Below are 27,787 nucleotides of genomic sequence, written 5' to 3'. Positions count from 1 at the left end.
TGTGACGGTACCCTTACTCCCAGGCAGCCATATACAACCCATGTGATGGCTAAAAAAGGCCACATACACCTCCTACCACACACCGGAAATACAAACGTAACACACGTAAAACTAATAAATAAAATATTTATTTCAAGGTAGCAAAAAAAAAAAAAAAAAAAACATTAACTTTGAGATGTGTAAATTTTTTAAATACAGTCTGTTGTGAATTAAAAGCAAGGGGTTTGGCTGCTGCGGTAATGTAGGACCATAAAACCTATAAATCGAGCCTCTTGCCCCCCCATGTATTCCTCAGAAGTCAATCAGATCCAGGCTGGCGAGGTGCCTCATGGTGGGCCTCCCGTGGGGACAGTTCCATGGCTGCTCAATTTCTCCCATGTGAGCCACCAGTTTCCTCATTTCTTGAGAGTTTAAGGCTGTACCAATCATCACCTGTTGGCAAAAAGAAGATCACGTAAACTTAATGGGGTATTGCTAAAATCAAAAGTTATTGCTGAGTGTCTTACTGCTCGGACATCCCGTCTGGCGAGGCTTCGGGCTGTTTAGTAGTGGCATTGTTAAAGGGGTATGCCCAGAATCAAAATGTTCTTCTATCCTTACTAGTGATGATCTCAATTTGCAGACACGTGTTTCGGGTTATTGCCCCCTCATCAGTGCAAAGTATGAAATCTTATTTGACTAAGTGAGAGGCTCCGGACTGAGGTCTACGGGGTAACATTTCTCCTTGTGGAGAGTGACATACCAGCTCTGGCATTCCAAGGTAAGGAGACTTGTTCACCTCTTCCTCTCTGAAGAGGCAGTTTGCATATTACATTTCCCAGAGGAGCATTGTACAGCGAATAAGCCTCCTCACCTTGGCATGTCAGAGCCGGCATGTCACTCTCCACAAGGAGAAATGTTACCTCTTAGACCTCAGTTATAAAGCAAAGAAGACACACTGTTCAATACGGAGCCATGAGGTCAGTAGTACGGCACACGACTGCAACGCTCGCACCTTGGCCCCTTGTAAATAAAAGCCTGGTGACATCACTTCACCCCTAAGGCTGTGTGCACACGTTGCAGATTTTTCGCGAAAAAAAACGCATACATTATGCATCCCATCATTTAGAATGCATTCCGCAATTTTTGTGCACGTGCGTTTTTTTCCGCGAAAAAAAATGCAGCATGTTCATTAATTTTGGGGATTTTTTGCGGCTTTCCCATTATATTATTGCATTGGGAACCTCCGGAAAAATCCACAAAAACAACCCGCATCAAAAACGCGGTAAAAAAAAAAAAAACACGAGAAAAACGCATGCGGATTTCTTGCAGAAAATGTCCAGTTTTGCTCAGGAAATTTCTGCAAGAAATCCTGAACGTGTGCACGTAGCCTGAGAGTTAGATTCAACAAAAAAATATAAAACAAAAAAACTAGGCTTTTTTTTTTTCCAGAAGAAGGATGACCCTTTTTATAGAGGAGACTCCATTTTGCAGCATTTCATTGTATACAATTCCTTGCTGCATGCAGGTTCTCGCGGCACTTACAGATTTCCTGCACGCTCTTGACGCAAACATCTGCCTTACTCGAGACGGTCTGCACATAACTCCTGGAGCGTCGCTGAGCATAAAGATCAGTTCCTCTATGTCCTGCTGCCCGAACGTCCAATTTTTGCTGGTTGGTAAAGAAATTAATTTGACTCTTTCCAAGATGGGAGCTTTTAAAATAAAAAAAAGCAAACAAAACATTGGTATTAATTAAGTAACATGGATCTACTGAAAGTCAACCCTAGAGACCAAACGTTTTCCCTTCTGCTGAAGTATTTGTCCTCCCGATGCTCGCCTTAGGACACCTGTCTTAAGGTTTGCCAGGAGTGAGTACCAACCTAGTCATATTATCCAATGTGGCATCAGCAACTCCGGTCAGTGGAAAAGAGCCATGGAGGAGATAAGCCATGGAGGAGATAAGTATTGGATTATATGTTGGCACCAAGGGCATCAGTCCTGGTACCAAACCCACCTGGCGCTGGAGATGTGGCCAATGGTAAAAATATGAACTTGCTTTCCTCCAGAAACTTATACTGAATCTTTGCCTACAAAAATATCTATCAATCTGCTCTGTAACCTCCTGCCTGCAGATTAGATGCCATTTCCAACATGACCGGTTCCCCTTCAGAGGAAGAGGACTTGAACTCTAGTGCCACATTTGACGTAGCAACCCTAAAAGTCATTATCGACCCTTTAAACAAGCCTTGTCACATGACTTAGGATCGAAGTCAAACCAGAATTTCAATTTGCAGAAACGTGTTTCAGGCTGTTGCCCTTCTTCAGTGCAAAGTATGAGATCTGATTTGGCTGACTGTGGTCACAAGGAGAGCGCTTACCCCTTAGGTTCCCATTAAACACCTTTCCCCTTTGTTTTAGCTACCGATGAAGATCACCACCGATGAAGATCACCACCGGTCAAAACGTCACGTCAAATGTTTTTTTCAAAATGCTAGATCCCTTTAATAAAGTATCAATGACCCTCCGATAGAAGAAATGTTTATCATACATACCGTCTTCATCATAGATGAAATCAAACCCATTTTTCTTGAATATTTCTAGGTTGTCGATCAGAACGGTCTCGTTCACAACAGTTAAATTTAGTTTTTGTGGTCTGAAATCAGAAATGAAAAAAAGAAAACATCATGCATGAGCAAGCACTATTTATTATTCTCTGAATATAAAGGGATCGTTGCAGCAGAACGACTAACGAAACAAAAAGAGTCGGTGACTATTTTACTATCATTAGTCTGGAAATAGTATCCAGGGAAGAACTAATCACCCGCAGAGACGCCAATGGTCAGAAATGAAGTAAAGGAGTTGTTTCTATATTCCCCAAACTTTAAGCTGCAGTACCAGACACGACCCATGGACAAGGGTGGCGCTGTTTCAGGGAAAAAATAAATAATGGTCAACCCTATAGAAGGAACAATCCCTAAAATCCCTCCATGAGACATAAATCTCCCCTTGTGAAAACATAACACGAAACGCGCATCGGGGGCAGGTGTGTTTGATAGTTTAGGTTACTCCATTTTTATGGTCTTCTTGGGTTTTATAGTCAGAGGGCCTATTTTTACAGGAAGAGTTGTAGTTTTGAAAGACAATTTATTTTACCGTAGAATTTTTTTTCTCTCGTTTTCCAGTCAATTGTGAATGTTGTGCGACCGTAGGGAAAAAAAAAATGCAATTCACTATTGATTTCAGGGTTTTGTCTTTACAGTATTAATTGTGCAGTAATAATGACCTGGCAATACGATTTACCCGGTCAGTATGATTATGGTGATACCAAACATATCGTTGTTATTTTATTTAAAAGGATTGTCCCACAAAGAAAAGTACAATTTAATTAACGTATCTTGAAATAATAATAAGTTCCACAATTAGATGACTCAAAAAATATTCTTCTGCTGAGATAATCTTCTAAATGTGCATCTCCTACGTACGACCATGCAGAGCTGCTCCGGTTCATGGTCGGCACATACCACAGAGAAAGAAGCATAAGTCACTTATGATAAGCGAGTATACAGACTTAACAGCAGGTGCTCGCAGCTGCTACTTTCTGAGGTAACACATTTCCCTGTTTTATCACAGGAGCGAGTGTTTCTGCTGCGTCATCAGTCCTGTGAGCTCATCAATTACAGGAACTTATAAGCTTAGAGGCCGTTGGAGCTCCTATGTCATGGACTTGATTTATCATGAGCTCCCAGGGGCTGGAGATGTGGCAGAAATACCTGTGATAAAACAGGCAGGGAGATGTGTACCTCAAAAAAGCATCTGTGAGCGCTTGCCGTTTCGTCGGTATACTCAGTTATCATGAGTGACTTGTGATTCCTCCCCTGGACATTAGATGTGGTATATGTCGACCATGAATTGAAGCAGCCCTGTACGGTCAGACACGGCCATTACACAGTACACAGCAGGTTCACATTTATAAGATTATCTCAGCACAGGAACATTTTTTTTTTAAACACATCCAATTGTGGAATGTATTATTATAAGATCTATTGATTAAAAACTGTACTTTGTTTGTGGGACGACCCCTTTACGTGATGAAAAAAAAATTATTTTGGCTTGTGTCTCCATTTTCTGAGACCCGTAACCGAATCTTTTCATTCATGGAGCTGTACAAGGGCTTGTTTCTCCTCTGGCGAGCTGTCATTAGTGACTGATCTTTTTGTGTGGTGAGCTGTCCTGGAGTACATATGATATTTTGATTGCTTTATTGCATCTTTCTTGGGGGAAGGGGTGCAGAGAAAAAAAAGAAAAAAAAAAAGTAAATTTTTTTTATCCCCCTAGAGCACTTGAATGTGCGATCGCTTGGTCTATACACTGCAATATATAGGGAAAGTGGAGGTCTCTAGTGAAGCCCAGCAGGACCAAGATAGGAGGCCCTCTGTCTTCAATAGTAACCCAGCAGCATCTTGGATTGTGAAGCGGGTCCGAAATGACATGTCACCTGCATCACGAACTGGAAATGCTGCTGTCAGGGATTAAACTGCGGCAATAGGGCTTAGCTCTGGTCGCTGCTGTTAGAGGCGGATACAGAGTCCTCCATGCAACGATACAGGACTTGCGACGTACATATATGGGAAGTTTGTTTTTTGTTTAAAAAGGCTACCATGAGATAATATTGTCCAATGGAGCTAAACAAGATCTCTACGTACATGATAAGTCTCTGCCCCTGAAGGACGGTGTTCTGCTGCAGCATCTCAAAGTTATACTTCTCATCAGTCGCATGTTGGTCAACGATGAAGAGGTCGGAGTCCAGTTTGGTGATTATGAAGCCCAGATTGAACTGCCCAATAATGTGCATCTTGGAAAACATTTCTTTGCTGCAAATCAAGAACAAGAAAATGACGGCTTTCCATGAATGAGCGACTGAGCTTTTTACGAGGCTTTTCCATAGAGCCTTCTCACTATGGATGGATGCAGACTGGGGCGGCAAGGACAATGATGATCAGGCAGATCCCGTGACTCTATGGAGGGATCCGGGCTCAAAGTGACAACTGACACAGCTCATGTCTTGTGTGGCAGCTGGGAGTTGTAGTGTTACAAGTCTCGGGGCTGGAGGTTGGATGCCTCTCTACCCGAGCTGCCCTGAATACTTCTGCATTTTGCAATTTATTATTGTAGGCGTTGGCTGATGACTAATCCTAGGTGACAAATCAGCGCCAATAATTCAATACTGCGGAAAGATCTAAGTGATGACGCTTCAGCTTTACTCATTAATTAAATGAAACATCAACTTTGTGCATCGTTATTGGTGTGCAGCAAAATCGGGGAATAACCTGCGCTTAGTCTTCGGTGAAAAACAACCAACAGTCGGCAAGGTGCGGTGAACTGATGGAAGCGCTCACCAGTCAGATCTAATGTTTACTGGTCCTTGTTCATATTGTCGAATTACTGCAGTATAGTGGAACAAGGGACTGGGGTTTCATTCTAGTGGGGTCCAACATACTGATCCCCAGCAATCAGATATTTGTCATCGATCATGTGGAAATATCTGCCTGTTGCCTAAATCCTTGTCTGCAGCCTTTCCATGTAGGCTCCATTCACTTCTAGACTTCTCCTGCCCGGACCTCAGTCCCTTTATTTTAGTGGTGTCAGAGGCAGGAACCCCAACACATCCATGATAATGTCATAATGTAGTGATATGCCATCGCATTAGAATATGGGAATATCTGGTTAATGCGTGTTTTTTATGGATAACCATGGACCATTGTAAGACTAAGGCCATTCACATGTCTGAGTTTTTCTGCGGACCGCTCGGTCCGGTGATATGGCAGTTTTTGATTTGAGGTCAGATCAAAATCAATATAAGTCAATAGGTCTGTGAAAAAAATAAATAAATCGGACTGCAGTCGGAAGACATCAGAGTTTGTCCGATTTTGACGGACTGTCAGAATGAAGAAAGTGGTTTTTTTTTTTAATTTTTCCACATACGAGACAATCGGATGACACTTATACCACACCCTGATCAAACTCTGAATAGAGTTTGATCAGAATAAATCAGCAGGATTTTATCGTACGCAAAAAACCCCCAAAATAACTGGACTTTTGAATGAGGCCTAAAGCTGGTCGCACACAGAAAGCTGTTGACCAAAGTGTTTCCTTTCTCCCCAATAAACCGGAAAGCTCGGCAAGCAGCTTAGAACAAAAGGATCTTGCGCAGAACAAAAGGATCAAGCAGATAAATTTCGCTAGCTCAATCCTTATATCCCCCAATAAAATCTCTCGGGGGACAGTGGGGATGCCTCCATACACAAGATGCTAGGCTCAAATTGGCTGGTTTGGTCAATTTTTACCTAATGTATAGGGAGGTCTTAAGCTAGTAGATGGTGAAAGGTCTTGCAGTTGCCTTTTCACGTCACGTACGTTTAACATGCATGCTCGAAAAGACTGATATGTAAAAGTAAGAGTATCTATACGATCCAATGACTAGATGGAGCCCCAACTACAAATCCCAGCATGCCAGTAAGAGATGGGGTGTAGATATAGTTAATAACGTATATAGCACCGAGTATCGTTGCTGCAGACGCTCCAGTACCTTATCTCTTTCCGGAGCTCGGCTTCTGCCGCTTGATTTTCCCCAGGACTGATCTTTGCTCTGAACCTCCGGAACATTTCGGATTCCTCCTTTTTTTTCCTTTGTCTTTTCAATTTTTCCATTTGTTTGATCAGGCGGAACATTGAGAACTGTAACGGCACAGTCTTCTTCATAATGTGAACTGGCGCATCCACCGAATCAGCTTTTGTATTTTGAACCATTTTCAACCGCTTGCTCTTTGGAGAGGGAATATCACTTTCTTCATCTTTGTCGAGGCGCAGAGTATAGATCTCCGCTTCCGTAAGAGGAGGAGGATCACAATCTATTGGAGATTCTACCTCCATTGTCACAGCAACATCTGGGGAGTCTACAAACTGGTCACTACTAGGACGAGAGGACTGGTCAGGGGCACTGGAGGCTAATTCAAGGTCAGAGGGGCTGATGGAACCTTTACCCGCGTCACAGTCACTTTCCGGAACTTCACTCAATGGTTGCACTGTTTCTGGAGGCTCCTTGGTATCACCAACATCTGATGCATTTTTTAGGATATCTGTCTGAACTTTTGGTGAAACGTTAAAAAACGACTGCAGTTTTCTTTGGGCAGGTGACGCGTTTGGGGACTTCATCTTGTCATCCCTTAGGTTCTCTAGACCGGCGGTGGCTTTCTGGCTGATGGCGAAAGCTTCTCGGAGTTTAGAGACAGCGAACGCACCTTTCTTGGATAAAGGAGACTCTTCTACTTTGGAACAATCCGCGTCTTCTTCACTTACCCTTCTAAGGTTCCCTGAAAAAAAAGTTTATACTTCACTCTTCCGACCCAACGAATAAGACAATTACTGTCATTTATTTTCTTCAAAACACTCCCAACTATCTGCCAGTAACTTCTCAGATGAAGAACGTTAGGTTTCATTTGACACCCCTTCCTCCACCAACAATGACCAGCAGCTTCCAAATGGGCTGCCGACAGGCGGCCATTCAGCTAAGTCTATAGGTGAAGAGCATGTGTTCCAAAATTATGCACCATGATAGGGTCATATCTCTTGTGTGCTTAAATGGACAGTTTTATCGAATAACAGAATGTTAAAGAATTGACATAGTTGGTGGAAATAAAACTATATGTATTTAAAAAAAAAAAAAAAGCCATAAAAGTTGTCTGGCATAACTAAATTTAAAAAAAAAAAAAAAGTTACATGGGAATAGATGGGAAGAAAATAATACCCAATTCCCCCTCAATTGGCTACTGATCTATAACCTAGAGTAGGTATGTAAAATGCAAACAGATATTATTCTACAGTTCCAGTAACAAGGTTGGACACAGCTATTCATGCAGAGGGTTTCCTTGTTCTTACTGGGATGTGCACTTTGTAGATTCAGACTGAAGGCAGAAAAAACATCAAGGAGCAAATATGGAAACAAGAAGTAAAGAAATGTGTGAAACTAACCAGAATAAGATGTTAAACCTTAGATTTCTCAAAGTCCCCCCCTTGCTTTTACTCTGATGACAGAAGTACACCCTCTTGGCATTTTCTGCAGTACTTCATCAGGTAGTCACCTCAAATGGCTTTCCAAGTCTTGAAGAAGTCTTCAGAGGTGCAGAGCACTCGTTGGTTGCTTTGCCTTCACTCCGCATCCCACTCATCACAACTCATCTCACCTCTTCAGGTCGGGTGATTGTGGGAACCATGTGCTCTGATGCAGCACTCCACCATACTCTTGGTCATTCTTGGTCACTTAGCCTGGAGGTGTTTTGCGTCATGGTCCTGTTGCAACACAATGGATGGTCCCACTAAGCGTAAACCAGATGGGATGACATGTCGTTGCAGAATGCTTTGCAGTCATGCCAGGTAAGTGTGCCTTCAATTTGGAATAAATCAACTATGTCGCCAGCAAAGAACCCCCCCCTTCCAAACCATCACACCTCAACCTCCTTGTTTTACAGTGGGCACCACACATGTAGAAACCATCTGTTCACCTTTTCTGTATCTCAAAAAGAAAAGCCAGTTGGTACCACGAATCCCAAATTTTGACTCATCAGACCACAATACAGGTTTCCAGTGATCTAATGTTCAGTCTTTGTGTTCCTTGGCTCAAACAAGTCTCTTCTTCTTATTTGCAGTCCTCTTTTCAGCAATTTGAACATAAAGCAACAAACCAAAAAGGACATATATTTCATAAGCCATCACAGAAAAAAGGCCACCGTCGCCCACCAGGTCGCCTTACTAATGCACTACAGGATGTTGCAGTCATGATGACAAAGGTGGAGTTCTAAGCAACATCCACTCAACTATGTGAATAGAAACAACAATCCATCGTTACTTTTAAGACACGAAGGTCAGGCAATCCTGAAAATTGCTAGAACCATAAGGCTATGTATGTGCACACATTCAGGATTTCTTGCAGAAATTTCCTGAGCAAAACCAGACATTTTCTGCAAGAAATCCGCATGCGTTTTTTGCGCGTTTTTTCCGGAGCTTCCCAATGCGTGAAAAATATTCAAAATTAATGAACATGATGTGTTTTTTACCGTGATGCGTTTTTTTTTTCGTGGAAAAAAAACGCATCATGTGCACAAAAATTGCAGAATGCATTCTAAATGATGGGATGCATAATGTATGCGTTTTTTATAGTGAAAAAACACGAAAAATCCGCAATGTGTGCACACAGCCTAAAGGTATCCTCAAGTACAGTCATGCAAACTGTCAATCACTATGATAAAACTGGTTCTAAAAAGAAAGGAACATCAAGAATTACCTTTGCTGCAGAGGATAAGTTCATTAAAGTTACTAGCCTCAGAAAACAAACTGACAGCAGCTCCAATAACTATCTTCATAAACGATGCACAGATATCCAATAGCAAGCACATCTCACCATCAACTGTCCAGTGTAGACTATGAGAAGCCGGCCTTTATAGTCAAATGACATCACAGAAAAAAGGCCGCCATATTTACCAAGACACAATATTAATGCACTGCAGGATGCATAAGCCCCCATGACGAAGACGGAGGCAATCATTGTAATAATATGGGCATCACTAATAGGCTGTACTGTGTGACTGGCACCCAATAACAAGTCTTACTTGTGTGCATATATACAGGTCCTTCTCAAAAAATTAGCATATAGTGTTAAATTTCATTATTTACCATAATGTAATGATTACAATTAAACTTTCATATATTATAGATTCATTATCCACCAACTGAAATTTGTCAGGTCTTTTATTGTTTTAATACTGATGATTTTGGCATACAACTCCTGATAACCCAAAAAACCTGTCTCAATAAATTAGCATATTTCACCCATCCAATCAAATAAAAGTGTTTTTTAATAACAAACAAAAAAACCAACAAATAATAATGTTCAGTTATGCACTCAATACTTGGTCGGGAATCCTTTGGCAGAAATGACTGCTTCAATGCGGCGTGGCATGGAGGCAATCAGCCTGTGACACTGCTGAGATGTTATGGAGGCCCAGGATGCTTCAATAGCGGCCTTAAGCTCATCCAGAGTGTTGGGTCTTGCGTCTCTCAACTTTCTCTTCACAATATCCCACAGATTCTCTATGGGGTTCAGGTCAGGAGAGTTGGCAGGCCAATTGAGCACAGTAATACCATGGTCAGTAAACCATTTACCAGTGGTTTTGGCACTGTGAGCAGGTGCCAGGTCGTGCTGAAAAATGAAATCTTCATCTCCATAAAGCATTTCAGCCGATGGAAGCATGAAGTGCTCCAAAATCTCCTGATAGCTAGCTGCATTGACCCTGCCCTTGATGAAACACAGTGGACCAACACCAGCAGCTGACATGGCACCCCACACCATCACTGACTGTGGGTACTTGACACTGGACTTCAGGCATTTTGGCATTTCCTTCTCCCCAGTCTTCCTCCAGACTCTGGCACCTTGATTTCCGAATGACATGCACAATTTGCTTTCATCAGAAAAAAGTACTTGGGACCACTTAGCAACAGTCCAGTGCTGCTTCTCTGTAGCTCAAAAGTGGCTTTACCTGGGGAATGCGGCACCTGTAGCCCATTTCCTGCACACGCCTGTGCAGGGTGGCTCTGGATGTTTCCACACCAGACTCAGTCCACTGCTTCCTCAGGTTCCCCAAGGTCTGGAATCGGTCCTTCTCCACAATCTTCCTCAGGGTCCGGTCTCCTCTTCTCGTTGTACAGCGTTTTCTGCCACATTGTTTCCTTCCAACAGACTTACCATTGAGGTGCCTTGATACAGCACTCTGGGAACAGCCTATTTGTTGAGAAATTTCTTTCTGGGTCTTACCCTCTTGCTTGAGGGTGTCAATGATGGCCTTCTTGACATCTGTCAGGTCGCTAGTCTTACCCATGATGGGGGTTTTGAGTAATGAACCAGGCAGGGAGTTTATAAAAGCCTCAGGTATCTTTTGCATGTGTTTAGAGTTAGTTAGTTGATTCAGAAGATTAGGGTAATAGGTCGTTTAGAGAACCTTTTCTTGATATGCTAATTTATTGAGACAGGTTTTTTGGGTTATCAGGAGTTGTATGCCAAAATCATCAGTATTAAAACAATAAAAGACCTGACAAATTTCAGTTGGTGGATAATGAATCTATAATATATGAAAGTTTAATTGTAATCATTACATTATGGTAAATAATGAAATTTAACACTATATGCTAATTTTTTGAGAAGGACCTGTAATACGATGCAGATACCCCTCATGAATAGTTGGTTGGTGTGTGAGCGGCTATTTCATCAGTATTTTGCACCTGTGCTGCCTCCGTCTTCATCTTGGGGCTGATGCATCCTGCATTGCATTAGTATTGTGTCTTCATAAATATGACGGCCTTTTTTCTGTGATGTTATTTGACTATAAAGGCCAGCTTCTCATAGTCTACACTGGACAGTTGATGGTGAGATGCTATTTGATGTCTGTGCAATGTTTATGAGGGGTGTTACTGGAGCTGCTGTCAATTTACGTTTTCTGAAGCCTGTAACTCTGATGAACTTATCCTCTGCAGCAAAGGTAATTCTTGATGTTCCTTTCTTTTTAGAACCAGTTTTATCATAGTGATTGACAGTTTGCATGACTGTACTTGAGGATATCTTTACGGTTCTAGGAATTTTTTGGATTGACTGACCCTTCTTTGCTAAAAATAATGATGGATTGTTGTTTCTATTCACATAGTTGAGTGGTTGTTGCTTAAAACACTTAGAAAATAGGGCTCAGAACTGCATGGAGTTGTGTACCAACACCGGCTCTGCAAAAGACACCTCATGGTGACAAAACACTTTCTGAAGGCCAGTGATTCCACCAATGACCACTTAGTATACCTATTTATCGGAAGCCATTCTAGACGACGGCCTCATGTAGATGCTTGAGAAAATGCCACCGATGTTTAAAGTCGTCATCAGTAGTGATGACCGCAAGTGCTCGTTCCTCCACTTTGTCTAGGGTGCTCGGGTATACATGGGTGCCCGAGTGACATGTTCACATCTCCATGGTCGCATATGTTGTGCTCATCACTAGTCATCAGCGTAAAGGGGGTGTATGGAAGACTTTGAGGAATATAAAGTATATCACATTTTGCTTGTTTGCATTTGTGTTCCTTTGTTGTTTTGCTGCCTTCAGTCTGAATCGACAATGTGCACATTCCAAGATAATCATTGCTTGAACTGTACGTCATATATTTTTCATGATGTATCTGCTAAATGGATGCCACTGTAGCAGACGGTGACAGATTCATTGCCACCAACATAACCCAATAACTAGGTGTCTTACTATTGGGAATGTAGCTGTTATTTGTGGGCAAATCTGGCAGCGCCATCACCGGGAAAGTAAGCAATGTACAGTTCTCAAACACTAATTGACTGCCTGTCCTTGTAGGACATCGGCCCCATACCTGCGACATCCGTCAGCTGCTGATTCACATTTAATCTATTGACGCTGCTGCTGAACATCGCAACGAGGGAGGTCTTTATTATAGCCAGTAAAAGTTTCTCTTCTTGTAGTAAAATCTGCCTCTTGTCTGGCGTGACATTAATATCCACACATTCTGTAAGGAACACAAACATTTCCAAATGTGCAAAAAATTTTTTCTACATTCGTATCACTTTACAATGTCACCTACAAGTCTTAAACCACAACTGGACATTTTAAGAAAACTCACCGGAATTAACGCAAATGTTGAGAACAACGAATGGATACTGATGTCTGTTGAATGAATGATAAACTTCATTCACAATCTTAATAACCTGTGAGTGACAGAAAGGGCACCGTTAATGGAGGGTTCAATCAGTTTTCTAACTTTTCATGATTACCATGCAGACTCCCGCACGACTGACAGCCGAGAGACCATTGGGCCCCCCGCGGCGCTTCCAGTAACTGCGGGGCCGACCGTAGCAGAGATGGTGCGCTGCTGCAACCGACCGGCCCAGGTCAGGGACTTGCTCCTTCTCTTCTGCAGCAGTCTTGCAGGTGAAGGTTCCCCCATTAAGGACAGGAAACCACTTATGCGGAGAGAGGAGCCGCCCTTTTTATCTTGATGGTTTCCTGTCCTTGAAGGACGGATCCCCTCTCTCGTTGGTGCGGTCATGGGTAACTGGAAAAACAGGATTTTTGGTTGCCTATCGTAAAGTCTGTTTCTCGGAGCCTTCATTGGGGTACACAGGAACTATGGGGTGTATGCTGCTGCCACTAGGAGGCTGACACTATGCACAAAAAAGTTAGCTCCTCCTCTGCAGTGTACACCCCACCGACTGGCATTATGAACTTCAATTAGTGAGAAAGCAGTAGGAGAAAAAACAATAAGGTTGAAATAACATAACCACAAAGATGAGAACTGTAAACGTAAGAACAGTCATAGAACATAGAACCACAGAAACTGCACAACATGGGAGGGAGCTGTGTCCCCCAAAGAAGGCTCAGAGACAGATTTTACGGTAAGCAACCGAAAATCCTGTTCTCTCTATTGCCTCTCATTGGGGGACACAGGAACCATGGGACGTCCCAAAGCAGTCCCTGGGGTGGGAAAAACAGACTTCCATCAGGTCAGAGGACTGACCACTGCCGCCTGCAGGATCATTCTGACCAGGCCGCTTTGCAAAGCCGTAGGGCACCGCCCAGGAGGCACCGACTGCCCGGGTAGAGTGAGCCCTTATCCCAGGAGGGGGCACTCTGTTCTTGACCCGGTAAGCCTCCAAAATTGCCGTTCTGATCCAGCGAGCAATAGTCGCCTTGGAAGCCGGCAAGCCTCTACGTGTGCCATCAGGGATGAAGAAAAGAGAATCCGTCTTACGGAAAGCGGCCGTTCTAGTCAGGTACGGTAGATCCTGACTGCCCTGAAGAGGTCGAGCTTGTTCAACGATCGCTCCAGAGGATGAGTCGGAGCTGGACAAAAAGGAAGGTAGAATGATGTCCTCGTTGAGGTGGAAGGTGAAAACCACCTTGGGAAGGAAGGAAGGCAGAGGCCTGAGGACCACCTTGTCCTGGTGGATAACCAAGAAAGGAGGTCGGCAAGAAAGGGCTGCCAACTTGGAAACGCGGCAGATCGAAGTGATTGCCACAAGAAAAGCCACCTTCCAAGATAGCAACTGACAGGGAAAACTCCGAGAGGCTCAAAGGGGGGAACCCCTCAGAACGTTCAGCACAAGCTTTAAATCCCATGAATCCACAGGGGCCCTGTACGGAGGGACAGCGTGGGCTACTCCTTGAAGGAAGGTCTTAACCTGTGGCTGAGATGATAACGTCTTCTGAAAGGGAAGGAGAGCGCAGAAACCAGGCCCTTTAGGGAACTAAGAGCGAAGCCCGAATGCAGTCCTGCTTGAAGGGAAGCCAAAAGGGAAGGCAGGGAAAAGGACATAGGTGAAAAGCGGTTGGACTCACACCAACGGAAGAAAGCCTTCCAGGTACGATAGAAGATCCTGGAAGACGAAGGCTTCCTAGCCTGGATAATAGTGTGAATCATCCGGACCGAAAGGCCGGACGCTCTTAGAACGGCGGTCTCAACAGCCACGCCGTTAAACTGAGCGACCGAGAATTCTGGTGGCAGATCGGACCCTGAGACAGCAGATCGGGTCTGTCTGGAAGGCGCCAGGGGGCGTCCGCGAGAAGATTGACGATCTCCGCAAACCAAGAACTCCTGGGCCAATCCGGGGCGATCAGAATGACCGGCACCCCTTCTGCCTTGATCTTTTTCAAAAGCTTGGAAGGGGTGAGAACAGATAGGGGAGCACGAACTGCGACCAAGGAATGGCCAGAGCGTCACCACCACTGCGAGAGGATCGCGGGACCTTGGGACGACCCGAGGGACCTTCCTGTTCAATCGGGACGCTGTGAGGTCCACTTCCGGAGTCCCCCATCGAAGAGAAATCCGATGGGAGACCTCCTGAAGTAAGGACCATTCCCCTGCCGCGAGGCCCTCGCGGCTGAGGAAGTCGGCGGCCTAAATGTCCACGCCGGGGGCATGCACCGCGGATCTCACCAGGATCGTTGCTTCTGCCCAAAGGAGGATCCTGGAAACCTCGAACGAGGCCAGAGAACTCCGAGTCCACCCCTGGTGGTTGACATATGCCACTGCTGTGGCATTGTCTGTCTGGATTCAAATTGGCAGACTCCTGAGAATCCTTGCCCAGTGAAGAAAAGACAAAGATGATCAGGAACTCGAGGACATTGATCGGCAGAGAGGACTCCTGCGCTGACCAATGACCCTGAAAAATCAGGCGGCAAAGCCCCGCGCCTCAGCCGAGCAGGCTGGCATCCGTCGTCACCACCTGCCAGAGAACTGGAAGGAAGGATCTGCTCTGAAGGATCTGCTCTGGGATATGAGAGGTGACCTCGGCCACCATTTGAGGAACCGTTTGACCCGGGAAGAAAGCCGGATCGGACGATGCAGAGGTCTTGAATGAAATGGGTGAAGGGAAATCGCTTCCGATGTTGCAACCAACCTCCCCAGGACCTTCATGGCCCATCGGAAAGGAGGGAAGCTGAGAACCCCGGAGCAATCGAACTTCCCGACGAAGGAGGGATATCTTGTCTTCGGGAAGGAGGGATATCTTGTCTTCGGGAAGGAAGACTCTGGTCCGACAAGTGTCGAAGAACATGCCCAGAAATACGAGGCGCTGAGAAGAAACAAGACAGGACTTCTTCCTGTTGACGAGCCACCCGAAAGAGTGTCGGGGACGATGGATAGACTTTCGGAAGCCTGAAACCGAAATTCCAGAGCCTCCATGGAAGCGATTACTGAACGAGGGGATTCCATCCTGAAGTGTCTCAGACGAAACTTCTTGTTCAACAACTTGAGATCCAGACTGGGACGAACCTTGTCGTCATTTTTCGGTACAAAGAGATTCGAAGAGAAGCCTGTGAACCGTTCCTGTTTGGGACGGGAACGATTACCCTGGATTTAAGGAGGGAAACAATGGCTGCAAAGAAACCCAGGACTAGAGCGGGGACTCTTGGAGGTCGGGATTCAAAGAAACGATCCCGGGGCCGTGAAATGAATCTATTTTGTATCCAGAGGATACAAGTTCCCTGGCCCATGCGTTCTCTACTGAGGAGACCCAGACGTCCCTGAAGAAGAGGAGACGGCTGCCCAGCCTGGGAAATGGGCTGGGGTCTAGTCGTGAGTCATGCCTAGGTGCATCTTCCAGTCCTAGACCTGGAGGATCTACCTTAGGAGTAGCGGGAACGCCAGGAAGGAGTGAGTCCGAAGGATACCTTCTTCTCTTAACGTGCCTGTGGCCTCTGCTGTTGGGAAAAGGAATCTGATGCCGCGAAACGACGAAAAAGGCCGTAAAGCCCGAAGTTGCCGCCTAGGGGGAAGTAGGGAACTGGTGCCGCCGGTGGCGTCCTTAATAATTTGGTCCAGCTTGGAACCGAAAAGACGTGATCCTTGAAAAGGCAGGCTGGTAAGTGACTTCTTTGATGACAAATCCGCCTGCCAGATCCAAACGGTGCGATGGCTGGCAACAACAGTACTGGGCGCCTAAGCGGCAGAAGACGCGGCGTCCAGGGAAGCGGAACCAAATATTCCCCAGCGGGAGTAATCTGGGTGGCAAGTTCCGCCGGCTGATCTGGTGGAGCTCCGGCTTGAATGCCCCAACGGAGTTGTTTAGCCCATTCGGATACAGACTTTGAAACCCAAGTGGAAGCAAAGGCCGGGCATAGGAAAGACGTGGCAGCTTCGAAAGCCGACTTCGAAGGATTCCATGATCCTATCAATGGAATCTTTCAGAGATGCCCCACCGGACAGCGTGAGGACTGTGTTCATGGCAAGTCTAGATGCTGGCGGATCCACTGAGGGAGAAATCGTTTTCTATCGCCTGTCATTCCAGTTGGCAATGAGATCCGGAGGAAAGAGATATGAGACTCCAAGACGCTTGCCTCTTTGAATACGTCTGGTCAAATTCTCTCTTTCTCTGGCCAGAAGCTTCTCGAATTCAGGATGAGGAACAAATACCTTGGGAGGTAGTTAAGACCGCCTAAACGAAACCGCCTGATCTGCGGGTTTTGTAGAGGAATCTTTGATGCCACAGGTCTGATTGGTCGCTCCAATGAGGCTTTGGACCGGACTTCTGAGCACGCTTGTGTGCTAGGATCTTGGTCCTGCTGTGGGATCTATGAGGATACGGGGTGGCAGTACACGCCGTACTCATAGTCCGTATTGTGGGATTACAGGTGTGACTGTTCACCCTGTATCCCTCCGGAAAACCTGAAAGAAAACGACGCACATTGAGGTAGATAAGGGTCTAATGAAAGACCCGTGTCCACCTCCTACTGACACTAAGCTAAACTGAAGAGTATAATGCCAGTCGGTGGGGTGTACACTGCAGAGGAGGAGCTAACTTTTTTTTGTGCATAGTGTCAGCCTCCTAGTGGCAGCAGCATACACCCATGGTCCCTGTGTCGCCCAATGAGAGGCGATAGAGAAATGGAGGTTCTGTCCTAAATTTCCATTTTTTTTTTAAATTAAAGATTGTAGTCAAAACGTGAGGCCGGAATAACCTGACCATATGAAGGATCGGGGCAGTAATGTCCAGAAGAAGCGGAGTTGACTTGTCAGTGTGGAGTTCACCATCTGCACATTCTGTACCACGTGACACAATTCAACCCACCTGACTCTCAACCGTGGGATGTGTTCACGCATGCCGACACTTTTCTCATACATACAAATTGTGTATTAACTATTATAAGGTCTGTGTCTCAACAATTGCGAAGTAAAACAGTATGAAAATAAGACAAAAAGAAGCAATCTGAAAAGTCAATATTGACTCTTTAAAGGGCTACATGAATCTTGACCAAAATCTCCATTTGCAGACATGTTTCGGGGTTTTTGCCACCCATGAGTGCAAAGCAAGAGAACTGTTGAGCTTGGTGAGAGTCCTTCGACAGGGGTCTAAAGGTACCTTCACACTGAGTGACTTTAGAACGAAGACGATAGCGATCCGTGACGTTGCAGCGTCCTGGATAGCGATATCGTTGTGTTTGACACGCAGCAGCGATCAGGATCCTGCTGTGAGATCGCTGGTCGGAGCTAGAAGGCCAGAACTTTATTTCGTCGCTGGATCACCCGCTGACATCGCTGAATCGGCGTGTGTGACGCCAATTCAGCAATGTCTTCACTTGTAACCAGGGTAAACATCTGGTTACTAAGCGCAGAGCCGCACTTACTAACCCGATAGTTACCCTGGTTACCAGCGTAAATGTAAAAAAACCAAACACTACATACTTACATTCCGGTGTTTGTCGCGTCCCCCGCCTTCAGCTTCCCTGCACTGTGTAAGCGCCGGCCGTAAAGCAGAGCGGTGACGTCCCCGCTGTGCTCTGCTTTACGGCTGGCCGGCGCTGACACAGTGCAGGGAAGCTGAAGGCGGGGGACGCGACAAACACCGTAATGTAAGTATGTAGTGTTTTTTTTTTTTTTTACATTTACAATGGTAACCAGGGTAACCGCGGCCCTGCGCTTAGTAACCCAATGTTTACCCTGGTTACCAGGGGACTTTGGCATCGTTGGTCGCTGGAGAGCTGTTTGTGTGACAGCTCTCCAGCAACCACACAACGACGAAACAGCGACGCTGCAGCGATCGGCATCGTTGTCTATGTCGCTGCAGCATCGCTAAATGTGATGGTACCTTAAGAGGTAAAGCGTTCCTTACAATGGGGTGGCAGTAAGGACCATAAAAAAGCCTGTATTTAGAAAAAATAAAACAAACAAAAAGCGAAATAATCAGGGGAGTAGTAGGATTAAAAGAAAAAGCAAAATAAAATGAAAAATAAAATTCACCACTTTTAATCTGGTGACAGGTTCTCTGTAAAATACTTAGTTAATATCTTACAAGTCAACTACATTACACATAATGATGTAGAAGTAGAGAAATCCCGTTACCTTAGCAGGGTCACAAGGCCGCTGGTTGATAAAATAAAACTGCCTGTCTGTGGCACTTCTCCCTACACCGTGGTCACACTGAGATATGTATCCTGTAATACTGAAAATAAGAAGATCAGGAACACTGGTACATCAAAAGTACGGTCATCCCCGATAAATGACGTCGACCGAGGGGTCAGATGGTGCGCGCTCTCAGATTTAATATGCGCACAGAATGATCTGTAATTGATTTATGCGCATAGGATGCCATTTCTCTCGACAGCACAGCTTCTGCTTACACAGAACAATGTGCTGCCGAAAACTGTGATCTTTAAGGCAACATAAAATATAATTTCCCCACAGTTCCTTCAAATGTATAGTGACCGATCGGTGGAGATGCCGCCATGTGTTTTCTGATATTGACGTATTCATAGAACATAATCAAGTCCCAGCTTCTTCTTTATAAGAGCTGCATACCCAAAACGGTAGGCGACTTTTGATCAACATTGTTTGTGAAGTTGCTTCCTACGCGGATAAGTCTGTACCTGCGGGACAGGGCTGGGAAAACCGGTGTTCAGATTTCCCGTTGGACGGCATTCACACCGTCTATGTACACACACAGTGGGGGACATCTCTAAAGATAAATGTGCCAGAATTCTGCAATTTGCACCATAGACCTGTCACCCATTCCTTGCACTGTACCTTTAACCTCTGCCATGCTGCAATGAGGAATCGACGAGGCAAATTTGCAGCAATTCTGCCCCATCTGAACAGAAATGCGCCGTGGACATAATTACTTACTTATAGAAGCCCCCCAGGACATCTGCAGGATTCAGCCCGTACTCTTCGCACACACCGTCACTTGGCGCCAGCTGAACAAAAGGAATTAAGTTCTGCAACTGGTAGGAAGAGAAGACAGAGCACAGAATCATCAACATTCATAAGATGAATACTTTTGCACACCACTAATGCAGTTCTTCTCATCCTAAATTTAAAGGGAATCTGTCACCAGGTTTTTGCTTCCCAGCATTATGTAGGGGCAGAGACACTGATTCCAGCGATGTGTCACTTACTGGGCTGCTTGCCGTCCTTTTGATACAATCAGTTTTATCTCCTGCAGATCTAGCAGTGCTCTGAATGCTGAGCTCTATGTAATCTCGCCCACACTACCGATTGGTGATTGATTCCGCGTACATAGGCAGAAATCTGACTTTCATGGCACATATCACATAAGGAGGATATGACAGAAGCCCCCTTCATATGGCTGTAAACGATCACACTATTGTCTTGTTCTGCAGCCTAAAAACATGAGAAAGGTTTAATACAGATCTGTGAGTTTTACCTGTTTCTGTCCAAACACAGCTCCTACATTTTCCTTCATGCTGCTTGAAGTAGAGCAGACGACGGGTGTCCTCTTCCCTTGGCCCACTTGATTGGTGCAGTTTATACGCACGCCCGTTGAAATAATACAGTAAGCTTGTAAGACCTGAACCATTTTTGCAAACTCCTTTATTAAAAAAAAAAAAAAAAATTATATGGGAAGGATTTGGTGCTGAGGTATGTTGCCAGCGGTTTCTCTCCAGCTAGATTCCCTGCACTCCACGGTCTCATCCTAAACACACACAGATTTACTTTACTAAATAGGATGATGGTGTTTCCTATGTGTAGTGATGGTGAGAATAAGGAATAATGAGGCTTTCGGTCCCATTAAGTCGGCACTTGCAGCCACGCACCTTTTTAGTGTTTCTCTGGAACTCCTTGTGTCGCACTGGCAATGTATAGAAGAGCTGCTGTACACTGACGCTTGTTCCTTGCTGTCGGGGGAGTGGGGATTTTTGAACGATTTTTCCATTTTGATCAAACACCAGGCGAGTGCCCACCTTAGCCGATTTATGGCAGGTAAAAATGGACAAATCACTATGGGAAAAAAAAAATCATATATGACAGCTTGCAATATTGTCATAGAGGTACAGAGTATGGAACATGTATGTCAATGCATCAACAGGATCAGTTAGTAATACAAAATCCTTTAAGGGGTACTCCCCTCTCAGACATTTATGGCAAATCAATGAGGGTCCCACCTCTCAAGGATAGAGCCCCATTTTGAACCCAATGTGAGTATAAAGGTGGCCGCACACGTGCAGCTCTCTCCATTCACTTCAACATAAGTTCCAAATACTTGGCGAGAAAGTGCCCTATAGTAGTGAATAGGGAAAACTGAAAAAGGACGGCCATTTACAGCAATATCAGGCAGGGCACTGTTCTCGATAGGAGCAGATTTCAGAGGCAGGGCTCGCATCTATCAGACATGTATGGCAAATCATTTTCTAGTAGGTCGTTCACCACTTTGATGCCACTCCTCTGGTGGTCCTATCAATCTTTCATATCTGTCCTGCAGTTGTCACAAGGGCGTCACGTCCCCCTGGAGTTAGACGGTAACGTCAAGTAAGGAATCCCAGGTCTTCTTTAGAGATGGTGTGATTTGTGTCCCATATTAAATGGATTTAGTTTCCCATGGTGTGGAAGACGTAAACGACCATTTTGTATGCTCGTCAAAAACATGCAGCTCCATTTCAGCTGCTTCTGATCTGGTCATTACCTCTTCCTACATAAACTGGTCAGACCTTCTTGTCCCTGCCAGTGAAAGATTCATCTTCCTGTGCTGTGTGCTAAAGCTAGCTGGATGGAGTAGAGTTGTTGTAGTAATGTTCTGTAGTTTGCGTAGTACGTTTGTGTTTATCTCCTGGTCCCTGTTCCTTTTTAGTTTACTCCTCCCAGTCCCTATCCTCCTCCCTATTGTTGGTTAGTATGCTTTTGTACGATAGAGGTTTTCTGCTATCTGTTTTGTTTTGGTGTCTTGTTTACATTACATTTCTGTCCCGTGCCTCATGGAGTAGGAAATGGGACAAATCAGGGCTTAGCAAGAGCATAGTAAGGTAGGAGACTCGGGCCTACCTACCTTCAAGGGTACCCCCGGAAAAGGGGTCGTTAGCGTCCCAATTCCAGGGACAGTTTGACGCCCCCCTTCCTTACCAAAGACCGTCACAGTGTGACATCAGTGATGACGTTCCAACCACCCTCATGCGACTCAGCCAATCAGTAATCTTGTGTGGTCATGTGCTGATAGTGCTACTATCTAAGGCAGTGTTCCCCAACTCCGGTCCTCAAGAGCCACCAACAGGTCATGTTTTGAGGATTTCCTTAGTATTGCACAGGTCATTGAATGCTTGCCTGTGCAGGTGATGCAATTATCACCTGTCCAATACTAAGGAAATCCTGAAAACATGACCTGTTGGTGGCTCTTGAGGACTGGACTTGGGGAACACTGATCTAAGGAAAGGCCAGACAACTATGAACTGGGGAGACCAAAGTGACAAATGGTTCCAGGTTTTTGTGTATTAATGTAAATGCATCCTCTGCTTTCTGGTAATGTTTGTAAAATAATTTTGGAGAAACCCTATAACATTTTTTTTCCTGACTGCCTTCCTTAAAGGCCACTACTTTTACTGATGGCCCATCGTTAGGATAGGCCATCAATATTTGATTGGTTGTGGTGCGACACACGGCACCCCCGTTGATCACCTGTTCCCGGACGTGGCCAATATAGAAATGACGGAGCTTCTGCGTTCTGGCACTATCTGAGACCTTCCACCCGCCGGTGGCGAAAGCTGATCCGCAGGGGTGTTGGTGTCGCACTCCCACCAATACAGATAGGCCATCAGTATAAAAGTAGTGTAGAACCCATGTAAGGGTTTGGATCACTTTTTTGTACATTTTTCGAATCTATTTGGCTTTACCTCAATGCACACAATGAACTTAAAGCTTCTCCCCGGAAACCAAACGTTTCCACGCTCAGCAAGTCAGAGAAATCCTGCAACTTGGACGTGTGATGTTTCAAAGCTGAAAGAATAAAAGAGCAAATAAAACAAAGCGCAAATGGCAAATACATAAAAAAATCTCAGAAACCTATCCGTTATTTCTCAGAACGTTGGGAGCAAGACTTGTCCGAAATGAAGAATTGTTTACCGCCGCTGCTCCTGTCTCAGCGTTTAGGCCGCACATTGACACAGCACATCAACACTGCAGACAATCAACAGGCCTAGCGGCTCTGCTGATATTGATAGCACCCTCCACTGAGCTCAGTGATTGGCTGCAGCAGTCATGTACGATGTCTATGCAGCGTCATCGCTGCAGACAAAAATAGAGACTGGAGCAGCGGCGGAGAGCAGAATCTGACTTTGCTACTTTATAAGATTGCAAGTATTTGGGGTCCGCTTTGTTGAAAGTGGAAAAAACTCCTTTACCACATAACACGCCGCTGTCAATCTCTGACCGGCCTTGGCAACTCCAACAGGGGGGAAGCCATGAAGGTTTCTGTCGCCACCCCCTATGAAGCCCAGCGTTAACACCAATGGGTGGGCTTCCTTAGGGGATCAGCATATTGTCAATATACTGCAATGTTAGAATATTGCAGTATATTGTACAAAAGATTAAGCAATTGCAGGTTCAAGTCCATAAAAACAATCAAAAAATAAAATAAAATATCCATGGATACGACCATTGACATAGTGACAGTTAATTAGATAGTTGGTAACCATGGATACCTAAGGTCCTGCACATAAGGAAAGAGACATAGCGAATCAGGAGAACTATATGACATTTCTAATTGAAGGTATTTGCTAATATTATTATTATTATTATTATTACACCTACTACATATTGGGATAGGATCTTGGAGATGGGAACACCTTTGGAAGCGAAACTTGGCTCAGATGGGAAGGAGGTCGAGTGCTTACTTACTTAACCCTTCAAAGTTCTGTTCTTCCACCCCGCAGCCGTTATCAGAGACTTCTATTAGTTCTGCTCCGTATTCCTTCAGCTTTATTTCTAGATTAAAATTTATTAATGTTAATCAAACTTTACCAAATTTGTGACACAAGGATGATGCATCTGTGGGAATGAGGACAGGCGCAGCCAGCTCAGGAGGGGGACAGGCGCAGCAAGCTCAGGAGGGGGACAGGCGCAGCAAGCTCAGGAGGGGGACAGGCGCAGCAAGCTCAGGAGGGGGACAGGCTCAGCAAGCTCAGGAGGGGGACAGGCGCAGCAAGCTCAGGAGGGGGACAGGCGCAGCAAGCTCAGGAGGGGGACAGGCGCAGCAAGCTCAGGAGGGGGACAGGCGCAGCAAGCTCAGGAGGGGGACAGGCGCAGCAAGCTCAGGAGGGGGACAGGCGCAGCAAGCTCAGGAGGGGGACAGGCGCAGCAAGCTCAGGAGGGGGACAGGCGCAGCAAGCTCAGGAGGGGGACAGGCGCAGCCAGCTCAGGAGGGGGACAGGCGCAGCCAGCTCAGGAGGGGGACAGGCGCAGCCAGCTCAGGAGGGGGACAGGCGCAGCAAGCTCAGGAGGGGGACAGGCGCAGCAAGCTCAGGAGGGGGACAGGCTCAGCAAGCTCAGGAGGGGGACAGGCGCAGCAAGCTCAGGAGGGGGACAGGCGCAGCAAGCTCAGGAGGGGGACAGGCTCAGCAAGCTCAGGAGGGGGACAGGCTCAGCAAGCTCAGGAGGGGGACAGGCGCAGCAAGCTCAGGAGGGGGACAGGCGCAGCCAGCTCAGGAGGGGGACAGGCGCAGCCAGCTCAGGAGGGGGACAGGCGCAGCCAGCTCAGGAGGGGGACAGGCGCAGCCAGCTCAGGAGGGGGACAGGCGCAGCCAGCTCAGGAGGGGGACAGGCGCAGCCAGCTCAGGAGGGGGACAGGCGCAGCAAGCTCAGGAGGGGGACAGGCGCAGCCAGCTCAGGAGGGGGACAGGCGCAGCAAGCTCAGGAGGGGGACAGGCGCAGCCAGCTCAGGAGGGGGACAGGCGCAGCCAGCTCAGGAGGGGGACAGGCGCAGCCAGCTCAGGAGGGGGACAGGCGCAGCCAGCTCAGGAGGGGGACAGGCGCAGCCAGCTCAGGAGGGGGACAGGCGCAGCAAGCTCAGGAGGGGGACAGGCGCAGCCAGCTCAGGAGGGGGACAGGCGCAGCAAGCTCAGGAGGGGGACAGGCGCAGCAAGCTCAGGAGGGGGACAGGCGCAGCAAGCTCAGGAGGGGGACAGGCTCAGCAAGCTCAGGAGGGGGACAGGCTCAGCAAGCTCAGGAGGGGGACAGGCGCAGCAAGCTCAGGAGGGGGACAGGCGCAGCAAGCTCAGCAGGGGGACAGGCGCAGCAAGCTCAGCAGGGGGACAGGCGCAGCCAGCTCAGGAGGGGGACAGGCGCAGCCAGCTCAGGAGGGGGACAGGCGCAGCAAGCTCTGGAGGGGGACAGGCGCAGCAAGCTCAGGAGGGGGACAGGCGCAGCAAGCTCAGCAGGGGGACAGGCGCAGCCAGCTCAGCAGGGGGACAGGCGCAGCCAGCTCAGGAGGGGGACAGGCGCAGCCAGCTCAGGAGGGGGACAGGCGCAGCCAGCTCAGGAGGGGGACAGGCGCAGCAAGCTCAGCAGGGGGACAGGCGCAGCAAGCTCAGGAGGGGGACAGGCGCAGCAAGCTCAGGAGGGGGACAGGCGCAGCAAGCTCAGGAGGGGGACAGGCGCAGCCAGCTCAGGAGGGGGACAGGCGCAGCCAGCTCAGGAGGGGGACAGGCGCAGCCAGCTCAGCAGGGGGACAGGCGCAGCAAGCTCAGCAGGGGGACAGGCGCAGCAAGCTCAGCAGGGGGACAGGCGCAGCAAGCTCAGGAGGGGGACAGGCGCAGCAAGCTCAGGAGGGGGACAGGCGCAGCAAGCTCAGCAGGGGGACAGGCGCAGCAAGCTCAGCAGGGGGACAGGCGCAGCAAGCTCAGCAGGGGGACAGGCGCAGCAAGCTCAGCCGGGGGACAGGCGCAGCAAGCTCAGTAGGGGGACAGGCACAGCAAGCTCAGGAGGCGGACAGGCGCAGCAAGCTCAGGAGGGTGTCAGCGGTGTCATACAGCCACCACCTGCCCCTAATCACCTGCTCTGATCGCTGCCATCACTCCTGCCCAACCCGCGGGCAGAATGAATCAGAGTTTGGGTGCATGATTGTAGCATATTTCTCTCCAAAACGTTCTGGGATTTTACAGATGCTATAGATTGAGAATCCAGTTGTGGGACTATGGGATTTAAGCAGCATAAATCTAATGACAGGATCCCTTTAAAGAGGACTTTGTATTTTTATTACCACAGTCTAAAACTGTGGAATGGCGCATGTCAGAAGCAGGCTCAAGCAGCGAGCCCGCCCCATACCCAGCAGGTAATGGCCAGGACCTGTCGTTATCAATAGCGAGTGGAGCAGTGCTCCGTTCGCCTGTTAAATGACAGCGGGGAAAAAACAGTTCGCTGACATGCCCATAGGCGCGCTGTAACGTAATCGCCGGTGGATTGTCATGACAGCCGGGGGTCAGTTCATGATCTCCGTGCCCGCCATTACAGAGCTCCTTTGAAACCCTGCGTGTGGCCGGCGTTCATGGGAGAACGCGATTTCTGCTATACGCAGAGATGCCGTCGCATCGATTGGACCATCGTACCTTCGCTAATAATAAAAGTAAAACAAAAAAAGTAAAAAAAAAAAATATATGAAAAATTAAAATAAAGTTAAAATCACCCCCTTTTACCCCCCACTGAAAATTAAGATATATATATAAAAAAAAAAAATACACGTGGTATCGCCACATTCAGATCAAAATATGAAAACAATTAAAGAACGCCAAAATAGTTTTTTTGTCGCCACAAATCCACAGAACAGGGCTGTAACAAGGGATAAAAAAAACCAACAAAAAAAACAAAAAAACAACACATCTACCCCAAGATGGTGTTAATAAAAACATTGCCTCATTGCAGAAGATGAGGAATGGCTGTGTACTGAAGGGTTAATCACGTTACCAATACTTGTGGCTCCCGCATCGATGCTGTTCTCCACCAGCTCCTTGACTGCCGTCGCGAGGCTCAGCACCACTTGGCCAGAGCAGATTTGGTGGACAGACTTGCGGTCAATGGGTCTGATTGCTTTAGCGGGTTCAGCGCTAAAATTAAGGGGGGGAAAAAAAAATGTATACTTAAAAAGTTATAGAGAGGAAAAAGTCTCAGTAGGGGGGTCTGAACACTACATTGTCAGGCGATCCTGCACGTTTAAGAGCAAACGTTGAGAGAAGAGTAAGAAGGATTGGGCATGTTAAATTTCAATATGCCTAATCCGTTGTCCTCAGGTCAGCAGAAGAGGTAGCACATTTCTTTATTTCAAGGGGAATATGGGGCTGGATGTCATGCCCCAGGGAGGTACGTGGGGCCAAATGTCATGCCCTCACCTGACATTGCTAATTAATTAATGTGCATTAAAAAAAGATTTTCCAGAAACTGTAACAAACCCTCAGCTGTGAGAAATGTCAGCCCTGGTCAGATCCTGATCATCCAGATAGAAAGTTGAACATTTCCATTCAGTGACTGCAAGCAGAGATCTGGGAGTTTTAACTGAGGAACTGTCACACGAAGCAAATTAGAAAGTCGCAAATTTTTTATTACTGTCATTTGCATAAAAAATGGAAACCCCCTTTAAGCCAATGAGTGAGCGCAGCACTCGTGACTTACCAGGCGTGCTCCATTGTACATTACTGTCAGTGTGAAGCCGCCGGGGAACATAGTACGGTCCGTCCCCGGTGCAGACACGTACAGTCCTCCCGCCTCCTCACCGCCGCGCCGCTCTCCTCACCGCTCACGGCTCCAACCAATCACATTGCCGCACTCCACTTTACTCGCATTCTATTGGCTGATCAAATGAATGACGATTCAATAACCCGGAGACGTAGAGCGGCCATGTTTGATAAGGGAAGCCAATACGGCAGGTTCTTATGTGAAGCTTTGCCCTTACTTGAAATGGCCGCTGTGCGGATTTTGTGTGAGTGAGGCC

The 27,787-nt window shown here is 46.6% G+C and overlaps 1 protein-coding gene across 1 annotated transcript; it reads right to left on the bottom strand.

The window, feature by feature from the left end:
* Positions 1 to 112: 112 nt before the first annotated feature.
* On the bottom strand, positions 113 to 27,606 carry PMS2 (PMS1 homolog 2, mismatch repair system component). Its single transcript, XM_069734237.1, has 15 exons — positions 27,469 to 27,606; positions 26,767 to 26,906; positions 23,707 to 23,793; positions 22,704 to 22,806; positions 20,640 to 20,823; positions 20,249 to 20,413; positions 19,708 to 19,805; positions 18,928 to 19,027; positions 12,712 to 12,796; positions 12,445 to 12,597; positions 6,569 to 7,352; positions 4,686 to 4,853; positions 2,535 to 2,635; positions 1,525 to 1,694; positions 113 to 432 (listed from the first exon to the last, which is right to left on the bottom strand). Exons 1-15 carry the CDS (start codon positions 27,480 to 27,482, stop codon positions 292 to 294), a joined length of 2,493 nt encoding a protein of 830 aa, XP_069590338.1. The 5' UTR covers positions 27,483 to 27,606; the 3' UTR covers positions 113 to 291.
* Between the last annotated feature and the right edge of the window lie 181 nt (positions 27,607 to 27,787).

Source organism: Ranitomeya imitator, chromosome 7 (assembly GCF_032444005.1).
Source record: "Ranitomeya imitator isolate aRanImi1 chromosome 7, aRanImi1.pri, whole genome shotgun sequence".
In the NCBI taxonomy this organism is placed as follows: Eukaryota; Metazoa; Chordata; class Amphibia; order Anura; family Dendrobatidae; genus Ranitomeya; species Ranitomeya imitator.
The sequence above is the reverse complement of the archived record's forward strand: the minus strand, read 5'-3'. Positions and strand labels throughout refer to the sequence as shown.